Source organism: Bos javanicus, chromosome 13 (assembly GCF_032452875.1).
Source record: "Bos javanicus breed banteng chromosome 13, ARS-OSU_banteng_1.0, whole genome shotgun sequence".
Classification (NCBI taxonomy): domain Eukaryota; kingdom Metazoa; phylum Chordata; class Mammalia; order Artiodactyla; family Bovidae; genus Bos; species Bos javanicus.
In genome coordinates, this window is record NC_083880.1 from 3379944 (window position 1) to 3392087 (window position 12144).

General features: G+C 42.0%; 1 protein-coding gene across 4 annotated transcripts in view; it reads left to right on the top strand.

Moving 5' to 3' along the window:
* The window catches only part of SNAP25 (synaptosome associated protein 25), an 84063-nt gene extending 80557 nt beyond the window's left edge, over window positions 1–3506 (top strand). For all 4 annotated transcript variants that reach the window (XM_061435609.1, XM_061435605.1, XM_061435606.1 and 1 more), the window contains exon 8: window positions 2217–3506. In XM_061435609.1, the coding sequence (XP_061291593.1) occupies window positions 2217–2285 (69 nt within the window). In that variant the 3' untranslated portion in view covers window positions 2286–3506. The remainder of the gene's footprint in view (window positions 1–2216) is intronic.
* Window positions 3507–12144: the final 8638 nt, after the last annotated feature.

Below are 12144 nucleotides of genomic sequence, written 5' to 3' on the forward strand. Positions count from 1 at the left end.
TTTTCCTAAAAGCACATATGTTATATAATATAATAAAGATTTGGCTCCTGTGGTGTCAGATATTGTATAGGCTGGAATTTTGATATGCTTCGGAAAGAACTGAGGTGGACATCACAGATGCTCATTGACGATACGTCTGTTCTAGCTCCTCCCAGATTCTTTGAGTGTATCCAAAGAGTAGCCTTATGCTCTACTTCAAAACATTCTCTTGTACCATCACATGAAGCCTCACCAGTGCCTTCATAATGCAAGAAATCCTAGAATGTTTGCCTTCAGAAATGCTGTTTTTAAATGTATGTTTTTTCCTTATTTGGTGCCCAGTCGTGTCCGACTCTTTGCGACCCTGTGGACTGTAGCCCACCAGGCTCCTCTGTCCATGGGATTCTCCAGGCAAGAATACTGGAGTGGGTTGCCATTTCCTTCTCCAGGGGATCTTCCCAACCCAGGGATCGAACCCAGGTCTCCCGCATTGCAGGCAGACGCTTTAACCTGTGAGCCACCAGGGAAGCCTTTTCCTTATTTGAGCAGTTCTCAAAGTTAAGTCTGGAAAAGCATAATCCAATCTTAAGGAACATTTCACATTGATCTGAGCTTCTGATTTTCCTTTGGATCAAAGTGTTACTATTTCTGATAGGACTTGTAGCTAACGAGGGAATACTAAAGCGTTCGGGAATACTAAAGCGTTCAGGAAAACTGGAGAGAAATACCCATTTTCCAAATTACAAGCCTAAAGGTCAAAACTACGAGTCTAAAGATCCAAACAATCAAGGAAAATTAGTGTTCTGCCTTAACTGTTTTGAAGTCAACTCTTAACTATCCAAACAGATGGTAAGGAACCATTGCCAGATAATTCAAAGCTATGAACAGCCTAGAAATATTTTTCTTTCACTTGGCAAATTTCTATTTGAATAGTGGTAACTCTAGTGTCCTGGGAATTCACAACTAAACTGGATAAAGAAGACACAACTTGGTGGAGATTACAAAGCACCAGGCACAGTTGTTGATGTGAAAGCAGTAATCAGCGAATAAGTACTGTTGCTATAAACCAGTCCAGTTTCCCTGCCCTGCCTCTCAGTTTCCTGGCCCCTTCCCAGGCTGGAGAGAGACAGACCACATTACCAACCACAATAGAGCAGAAACAACAGCCACAAAGGAACGTTTGTCTTCCCTTCTGCTTGCTGACTCGTATGTTCTTCGGTAATGTTAGGAATAGTTCATTTTCCGGAGTTTAACAGTATATCCAGGTAGTAGTCCTAGGTTTCATGATGCATGTAGAGCGAAAGAGAACTCAAGCAGTGAGGCAGTCAGTCAAAATACAAAATGATAGTAAGTGTGTCTCTGTTAAAACAAGCCAGTTATCAAGCTGACAGGAGTAAGTCTTCAGAAATGGGACTAAAAAATATTAAATATTGCAAAAGCAAACCACGTTTTCACCCAACAGCAGTAGTTGTAAGATAAGATATATTGAGCGCTTCATTTCTGCAAAACATTATTCTAAGACCATTATGTGTAGCAACTCATTTCATCCTCATAGCAAACCTAAGTAGTAAGATGACTAACAGTGATTATAGTGTGGACTCTGACTCTGGACCTTCTGACTCTGGTTTCCCCATTTATTAGTGCTGTGACGTTAGACAAATTGCCTAAATCCTCTCTGCTTGGTTTCCTCAGTTGGAAATAGGAGCTAACAACAGTATATCCCTCAGTGTTGATATCAATCTTGATGTTGTCCCAGTTGAGTGAGCAGGACCTAGTAGTGGTACTGTGCTCGCCAGCAGTGTTCTTTACTGCCCCCAGCTTACCGTGCAGAAAGCTGAGGCCCCAAAATGTTAAGTAATCTGCCCAAAGTGACACTGCTAGTAACTGTACAAATAGCAGGAATTCAACTCAATTTAACAGATGTGAATGTCTGCCATAGAAGTCGTTGGGTGTTGTTCCAGAAGAGAAAGATAAATGATATGTCTCTGTCCTCCAAAGAACACTCTGTGGTAGGGAAAACAGTCTTGAGAACTAAGTCATGAGATCAAACTTCTGTGATCATGCTCAAGTCCAGCCAGTGGTTCTGGGAACACAAAAGAAGGGATGGTTCATTCTGATGAAAAGGAAAGTTTCAAAATGCCTTCACCCAATAGGAGGCATTTGAACTGGACTCTGAAGGGGTCCAATAGAATTCTAATGGGTAAACTGAATTTTGTTTTTCTTTCCCCTTTTTCTAGGCTGATTCCAACAAAACCAGAATTGATGAGGCCAACCAACGTGCAACAAAGATGCTGGGGAGTGGTTAAATGGCCCGTCTGTGTCTTCTTCCAAATGCTGTTGGGCAAGATAGCACCTTCATGCTTTCTCATGGTATTACCTAGTAGGTCTGCACACATGCACACATCAACCTGCCCCCATTGTGAATGTTGTTTTGTGTCATCCATCAGCCCAACGATACTACGTGTCTTCTGTTTTTTCTGGGTCTCTTTCTTTCCAAAGGCTATATATAGTGGTCATTTGGTGGCTCTAACTTTTTATGTAAGATGTCTTGGGTTTCATTTTACCTTTTCTCTTTTCAATGGTGTTTGCTGAATGATAACAAATTAGGAATGCTCAATGTGCTGTTGATTCTTTCAGTACACAGTATTGTTCTTGTAAAACTGTGACATTCCACAGAGCTACTGCCACGGTCCTTTCTTTGGGTGTCAGGCTCTGAAACTCAAAATTTGCTGTCTTTGGTTCCTCATGGCTGTCATCTGTCTTTATGATTTCATGATTAGACAACGTGGAATTACATAACAGGCATTGCACTCAAAGTGATGTGATTTATGCATTTATGCATGAGAACTAAATAGATTTTTAGATTCCTACTTAAACAAAATCTTTCCATGACAGTAGCATACTGATGAGAAAACACACATACAACAACAGCAGCAACAGCAAAACAACAACAAAGCATGCTCAGTATTGAGACACTGTCAAGATTAAGTTATACCAGCAAAACTGCAGTAGTGTCACTTCTTTCTGTCAATATTTAAACTTATCAATCATAATCATCCTTTTTTAAAAAAAATAATTTTGAAAAAAGATGGGTTTGACATACTCACCATTCAATCATTTCCAGCAAAATATACGTTTGACTGAAATTATGTCCAATGGATGTAATATAGAGTTTGTTTGCTGCTTTTGAAGACTGTGTTTTGGAGAAAGCGACCTTGCTGTGAAACAGTGTGGAGATGTAAATTTTATAAGGCTGACTCTTACTAATCACTATTTCCCCTGTGGTTTGTTATCAGTACAATTCTCTGTTGCTTAATCTAGAGCTATGCACACCAAATTGCTGAGATATTTAGTAGCTGATAAAGAAACCTTTAAAAAAAATAATGTAAATGAATGAAATATAGATAAACTATGAGATAAATATCATTACGGCATGTAATATTAAATTCCTCCTGTCTCCTCTGTCAGTTTGTGATGTGATTGACATTTTGTAGCTAGTTTAAAATTATTAAAAATTATAGACCCCAGATGTCTGCTTTAATTTCTTCATGGACCCTGTCTGAGTTTGTACTCACATGAGAAGAAGAAATCTGGCTACAGTCCCATCACTCCTAAGAAGTCTGTTCTGTGTGCTAAGGACACCGTATGGGAAAAGCAAAGGTGTCCCTTCTACACATGATCCATTGGCATTGAAACGTGGCATGATTTTTATAATCTGTTTCAAAAATTCTTATGTAGAGATCAGTGTTGGCCATGGGGGGAATGTAATTCAACCAGAAGGCACAGAAGAAAAAAAAAAAATCCATAGGAAAAATCGGTAGTACTCAGACTTGGCTGTACATGGATTAAGGTATATTAGGTGTCAATCAACTCTCATCTTCCTTCTCTCCAGTATCACCCCACCAAACTGAGCCCACCACGACCACCACCACTGCTGCCTCCACTTTATTTAACAGCTTTAATGACATATCATAACATTCACCATTTAAAACGTATAATCCAGTGTGAAAGTGAAAGTCCTAGTTGCTCAGTCGTGTCCAACTCTTTGCCACCCCATGGACTGCAGCCTGCCAGGCTCCTCCATCCATGGGATTCTCCAGACAAGAATACTGGGGTAGTTTGCCATTTCCTTCTCCAGGGGATCTCCCCAATCTAGGGATCAAACTTGGATTTCCCACATTGCAGACAGATTCTTTACCATCTGATCCATCAGGGAAGCCAATATATTCAATATTTGTGTTATCCAATAGTTTCTAGTATATTCACAGTTGTGCAATCTAATTTTAGAATATTTTTATCATCCCCCAAAGAAACTCCATACCTATCAGTAGTCATTCCCATTCCACTTCCCTCAGCCATAGGCAACCACTGATTTAAGTTTTGTCTATAGATTTGCCTATTCTGAACATTTCCTATAAATGGAATGGTACAATATGTGGTCCTTTGTGACTAGCTTCTTTTATTCAGCATCATGTTTTCAAGATTTCATCCATAGTGTAGCATGTATCAGAGTTTTTCTTTTTATGGCCAAATAACATCTATTGTATGGAAAACATTTTGTTTATCCTTTCATCCATTGCTGGACGTTTGCAGTATTTTTACCTTTGGACTCTTATCAGTTATGAGGCTCTGAACATTCACACACAGGTTTTTGTGCAGACGTGTGTTTTCAATTCTTTTGATGTCACCACTTTCACTCCCATTACTGTCTCTGCCACCGTAACCTCCATCATAACCTGTACCCTTCCAGCTCCTCCACCACCACTGCTTTGACTACCACCACCTTGACCTTGCCACTACCTCTACCGCCTCCGAATCATCCTAACTAGCACCTCCTTTATCACTGCTCCATCCCCAGTCATCACCACCACCCCATCACCACTGCTGCTGCTGCCCTTGCCTCCCCCTCCACCGCGTCACCAGTGCCATCATTATCTCCTCACTCCTGCCACCTCTGCTGCTTCCCTCTCCTACCCCGCAGAGGCAATGCAGGTGAATTCGTCCTGATCACCTTGGCTCACTGCCAGGTCATTTTACCAGTAGTTCCAGAGGTTTGGTGAGAGCTGTTAAGAAAGGAAACCAGTGATGACAAACTCATCATCTTCAGCAAATGTTTGCAGTTCTTTAGCTTCTCCCCAAGTTTTAGAACAAGTTCTAGAGATACCCAGATGCTCAGGGAAGTTATTCTAAGGACCAACTTTAGCAACACATTTATGCCTTAAAATTAGGTAGTAGAGAGGATGCTCAAAGATGGGGAAAATAAACATACTATGTATGTCAAAGCAACTAAGGGGTTGATCTATGGGCTGTGTTAGAAAATTCTTTTCCCAGCTCCATCTGTTCTTAGTGAAGTGAGTGTGTTTCCACATTGTTTGAATAATTAAAACCCCATACTGGATATATGAAATGTAGGACATGGGCATCCTGCTTTAAGGTCCAACACATAATTCATTCTGAAGCATATTTCCTTGGATAATTGAGCTTGTCTAGCCTCAGCTCTAATGCAGTCCGTTCCTTTTGGCTAAAGGAAGACATATTCTCCAGGGATGAATCAGATCTGGGTAATGCACCAACTCAGGAAGTACACTAGAAATACAATTATTGGGGCAAGGCAGAATACTGCAAGGCCTAAATCTTCTACAAAAACACTAGAAGGTGGTCCTGGGTCCTAGTGACAGAGCCCTTTCCTCTTGTCTGCCTCTCGTTTCTCCTGGTTCTCCTCCTTCCACACCCTCTCCTGGCCTCTGCTCTGACCACCTCGCCCCAAGCTTTGTGGCACTCATTTGTCAGCCCATTGACAACTGCACTAGAAACTGAGAAAAAGGGAAGAAAATTCATACTTCTGATCAGCTAATACAAGCCAGGTGCTGTGCAAAGTGCCTCATTTATGATGACTCATTAAATTCTTAAAAATTCTGTAACCTTGACACTATTAGCCCCATTTTGCAGAATAAATTATTAGATTACCTGAACCAGATTTATCTTATTAAAGCTAGTAAGTGATACTGGCGTGATTTGAGCCGGATGTATGCCTCCAAAGCTGTAGACAGACCTAGAAGATAACCCTTCCCAAGTGGCTCAGTGGTAAAGAATCCATCTACCAATGCAAGAGTCATTGGACGCTTGGGTTCTATCGGTGGCTCGTGAAGATCCCCTGCAGGAGGGCATGGCAACACACTCCAGTATTCTTGCCTGGAGAATCCCGTGGACAGAGGAGCCTGGCAGGCTACAGTCCATAGGGTCCCACAGAGTTGGACACAACTGAAGCGATTGAGTACACATGCACACACATTCAAGCTGGAGGGTTTATCTGCTCAGATAAGTCAACCACTAAATATGAAGTATATCTGACGGTAAGTGTGCCAGAGAAATGTAAAACACTGAAGGAGATAAAGAGTGTAGGAGGTGGGAGAGAAGATGCTATTTTTAAAAAGAATGATGACTATACTCAACTGCAGGTAGGCTGGGTGAACTGGCAGCTGTCTGCTGAGGCTCCTCCCCTTTTCTCTCTGTGGTTTCTCATTCTCCAAATCAATCAGGATTTGCTTTCCTGGCAAAATCAGATAAGTCCAAGAAACAGAGTTCAGTTCAGTCACTCAGTCCTGTCCAATCCTTTGCGGCCCCATGGATTGCACCATGCCTGGCCTCCCTATCCATCACCAACTCCCAGAGTTTACTCAGATTCATGTCCATTGAGTCAGTGATGCCATCCAACCATCTCATCCTCTGTTATCCCCTTATCCTGCCTTCAGGGTCTTTTTCCAATGAGTCAGTTCTTCACACCGGTGGCCAAAGTATTGGAGCTTCAGCATCAGTCCTTCCAATGAATATTCAGGACTGATTTCCTTTCAGTTCAGTTCAGTCACTCAGTCGTATCTGACTGTTTGTGACCCCGTGAATCCCAGCATGCCAGGCTTCCCTGTCCATCACCAACTCCCGGAGTTCACTCAGACCCACGTCCATAGAGTCAGTGATGCCATCAAGCCATCTCATCCTGTCGTTCCCTTCTCCTCCTGCCCCCAATCCCTCCCAGCATCAGAGTCTTTTCCAATGAGTCAACTCTTCACATGAGGTGGCCAAAGTACTGGAGTTTCAGCTTTAGCATCATTCCCTCCAAAGAAATCCCAGGGCTGATCTCCTTCAGAATGGACTGGTTGGATCTCCTTGCAATTCAAGGGACTCTTAAGAGTCTTCTCCAACACCACAGTTCAAAAGCATCAATTCTTCAGCATTCAGCTTTCTTCACAGTCCAACTCTCATATCCATACATGACCACTGGAAAAATCATAGCCTCGACTAGACGAACCTTTTTTGGCAAAGTAATGTCTCTGCTTTTCAATATGCTATCTAGGTTGGTCATAACTTTTCTTCCAAGGAGTAAGCGTCTTTTGATTTCATGGCTGTAGTCACCATCTGCAGTGATTTTGGAGCCCAAAAAAATAAAGTCTGACACTGTTTCCACTGCTTCCCCATCTATTCGCCATGAAGTGGTGGGACCAGATGCCATGATCATCGTTTTCTGAATGTTGAGCTTTAAGCCAACTTTTTCACTCTCCACTGAAAGTGGAGCCTCTTTCATCAAGAGGCTTTTTAGTTTCTCTTCACTTTCTGCCATAAGAGTGGTGTCATCTGCATATCTGAGGTTATTGATATTTCTCCCAGCAATCTTGATTCCAGCTTGGGCTTCTTCCAGCCCAGTGTTTCTCATGATGTACTCTGCATATAAGTTAAATAAGCAGGGTGACAATATATAGCCTTAACATACTCCTTTCCCAAATTGGAACCAGTCTGTTACTCCATGTCCAGTTCTAACTGTTGCTTCTTGACATGCATAGAGATTTCTCAGAAGACAGATCAGGTGATCTGGTGTTCCCATCTCTTGAAGAATTTTCCACAGTTTGTTGTGATCCACACAGTCAAAGGCTTTGGCATAGTCAATTAAGCAGAAGTAGATGTTTTTCTGGAACTGTCCTGCTTTTTGATGACCCAACGGATGTTGGCAATTTGATCTCTGGTTCCTCTGCCTTTTCTAAAACCAGCTTGAACATCTGGAAGTTCACGGTTCACATACTGTTGAAGCCTGGCTTGGAGAATTTTGAGCATTACTTTGCTGGTGTGTGAGATGAGAGCAATTGTGTGATAGTTTGAACACTCTTTGGCATTGCCTTTCTTTGGGATTGGAATGAAAACTGACCTTTTCCAGTCCTGTGGCCACTGCTGAGTTTTCCAAATTTGCTGGCATATTGAGTGCAGCACTTTCACAGCATCATCTTTCAGGATCTGAAATAGCTCAACTGGAATTTCATCACCTCCACTAGCTTTGTTCCTCATGACGCTTCCTAAGGCCCACTTGACTTTGCATTCTAGAATGTCTGGCTCCAGGTGAGTGATCACACCATCATGATTATCTGGGTTATGAAGATCTTTTTTGTATAGTTCTGTGTATTCTTGCCCCCTCTTCTTAATGGCTTCTGCTTCTATTAGGTCCATACCATTTCTGTCCTTTATTGTGCCCATCTTTACATGAAGAGTTCCCTAGGTTTCCCTAATTTTCTTGAAGAGATCTCTAGGCTTTCCCATTCTATTGTTTTCCTCTAAGAAAAAAGGCAGAAGCAGGCAAAATCTCTTGAGATCTAGGCTCATTGCTTCTACTACTTTCTATTAGCCAAAACAAGTGACAAGACCAATTCAGATTCAAGAGACAGGGAAATACATTTCTTATTAGGAAAAGGTTAAATTCATACTGCAAAGGGTGTGGATACAGAGAGAAGTGAACACAGCAGTCTTGGCCATCTAGCTATGATGTGTATGGAATTTTCCTTTCCTCCTCTGCATCCTTATTCTCACAGAGAAACAAAAGTTCAGGGCAGACCCTCTGTGTAACTTAGAGTAGGTACATGCAGGTATTCCTCCCCTTTAGTGGTGGTAGTAGTGGTGTTAGTTGCTCAGTCATATCCGACTCTTTGTGACCCCATGGACTGTGGCCTGTCAGCGTTCTCTGTCCATGGGATTCTCCAGGCAAGAGTACTGAAGTGGGTTGCCATTCCCTTCTTCAAAGTATCTTCCTAACCCAGGGATCGAACCCAGGTCTCCTGCTTGCAGGTAGATTCTTTACTGTCTGAGCTACAGGGAAGTCCCATTCTTCCCCTTTAGTCATATTAAAAAATAATAATAATAATAACGGAGGACGCAGCATGCAGCTGCCCAAGGGAGGAATTGAGAACCCAGAGCAGAGTCCGGCACTGCTGACAGGATGTGGCAGCCAGTCGATAAGACTGACCTTAATCCCAAAATAATGAAACTAATCCCTCCTATTCAAAGCAATAGGGTTTCAGCACCGTCATTAACCCCTACACACCAGAACTGGAAAGGAAACACTTTAAAATGTTCAAAATAGAACTGGATCCTTGACCAGCACTTGGCAAATACCCTTATTCTAGAAACTTCTGTGGTTTTTCCCTGTCATCTTTTATTTGTTGCTATTTTGTGAGAATTTACACTGAAATTTCTCAAGAGAATGGTGCTTTCTTTAATTTTTCTTTCCTTCCAGTCTTTTCTGTACAAAAATATACTCTTCTCTTTACTAAGAGGATAAAAAAGACTGATTACTCAGGGATGAAAAAGAAATTATGTGTGTCAGAGACAGCTTAAATACACACAAGATGTATCCTGGGTGTCTAGGGGAGTGGGGGTGTGGGAGGTGACTGCTGTCTTCCAAGGCACTGTCTTACTTCTTTAAGGGAACTGTGACAACCACCAGTTTAGGAAAGATGAGGCAAGTGCTAAGGGTGTGTGTTTTTAAACTTTCAGAGGCCGGGGGAAGAAAAAGCCCAAGAGACCTAAACCCATATCTTCATTTGCTATTAAAGGCAAAACCCCCACCTAAACCAATGAGATTCTCCAGGAGGCTAAAGCTTTTATCTGTCTCCACTGATAATCCACTTTATCTTCCATATCTATCAATTTGACCACGGCAATGGCCCACTGGAATTCCCAGCCTCCAGAATTTCATTTCTGCACCTTAAATATGGAGAACCTGCTCAGCTCTGAGAACAATAAACAGTCAAGATATCCCTACCAACTATCTCAATATAATTATTATTCCAGAGCAGTTATTCAAACCAAGAAGAAACACGAAGTACCTTGGAAATGGTTTCCTCCAAACTCTAGGGGCTGAATCAGGGGCATTCCAGGCTGATTTCTCAGAAAACAAAGCTGAGATTGATGCATAAGTCTAAGTAGTTTATCTGGGAGTGTGATTTTAGAGAGCAGGAAAAAAGGATAGGAGAGTGAAATAGCAAAGGAAAGGAAGCAAATGCCAGAATGCATACCAATTAGCGAAGTACAGGCACCTGGATGTTTGATTTCCATGGGGAAGCTGAGCCCTATGAAATGCACACCAGGGCCATCTTCTTAGGGCAAGCAGGAGAGATTCGCCCATCAGCTTTTATCTCCCTTTGGTCAAGGGTAGCCACAGGGCAGAGCATCAATTCCCTTGTACTTCTTAGTGATGCTCTTGAATGTCAAGAGGTTCTTTTTAAGGATGTCCCACAATAGAGGATCAAAGAATTCCAGGCAGAAGTGAGAGGTGAGGCTGAGGTGGATACTGTCTGCCCTTGTGTGAAACTGGTTGAAACCTGCATGACATTGGTCACCACTTCTGTGGCTGTGGTGAGAGAATTGGAAGGTATGTTTAAGAAGCATCTGATGTGCTTTGCATACAGTTTTGTGGGTTGCATACTGCTCAGTCTTAGGAGTCATCACTCACATCATAGCAGCAGCTCCCTATTTCCCTGCTTTATAATTAGGGTCTCAAGTGAGATTTTGTTTGAAAAAGCTTCCACTGCTTAAAAAAAAAAATGTAAAAACAACATAAGATGAAGTATTTAAAGCTTCTGTTTTACTATAATTTGGAGGACCAACAGATATAGTTTGGAAGACCAAACTGAAGAATAGATTGAGGGGTTGGGAATCAAGTTCTAAATACTGGTGGTGGATCAAAGATTTTGGATAGCAGCAGAAAAGTGATAAAGAAGGCTTGGTTTTGAGTCCTGAAGACCCAGAGACAAAGGGTCAGGAAGCTTAGCATGAGGTGGGCGATAAGGAAAAGTGACATCACGGAAGATAGCATTGAGTGATTCTGGCAAAATGACAGCAGAGAAGAAATTGAGGGGGTGGGGGCAGAGAATGGTGTAACTAGTCAAAAGGGAATAAGAAAGAGATATGAAAGAGAACTTTTAGGCGATACTATTACCTGAAGGATTGGAGAACAGGGGCTGATTATAGACTCGGGCCCCTGTTGCCACTTCTCTTTCATCTTCTGAAAATAACCTGACCCGCAGTCCCTGGTCTTTCTCTACCTTTATGCTCACAGCCATCAAGGTGACCTTGAATATAAGCTTCTACACTGCAAAGCTGCTTTCATCCTCAGTCTCACCTATATTGCCGCAAAGTTCAGAGAAAAATTCATCTCCGACCCAAAACTTCACACTTCATTGTCTTGTGTTCTTACATATCTGCTCATGCCCTTCAAACTCATCTAAACTTTTGGCTGCTCCTCCTCTGTTCTTTCTCAGTCAGTCCAACTTCCTAACGTCACCAAGATGCTTGGTACACAATGCTCTCCACTCTTGTGTTAATATCTATAATTTCCTGCCCTTCAACCCTGAATGATAAGCCCCAGGCTCTGAATAATACAGTCCTCTGCCTGGCCTCTCTTGTATGAACTCCTTGGGAACACAGGGTAAAATCATACAAGTTCCTGGACGGGTGCCAGTGAAAACAAATGGTTCCGCTAGAACTCTCATGCGTGTAGGTGGCAGTGTCAATTGGTACAACCACTCTAGAGAGCAGTTTGGTGGTATATTTGGTCCTCCATACCCAGGATTCTGCATTTGCAGATTCAACCAAACACAAATCTCTTGGTAAGGAGCTTGAGCACCCATAGATTTTGGTATCCAATGGGCCTGAAACAAATCTCCTGGGAATAAAGAGGAACCATATTTACAAAAACTAAACATAAGCAAACACTACAATTTAGCCATTCCATCTACAAAAGCTAAACACAAGCAAACCCAGGCAAACACTATGATTTAGTCATTCCATTCCTGGATATCTACCCATCAGATATGTACTGTACCTTCATTGATCAAAAGCATGTACCAA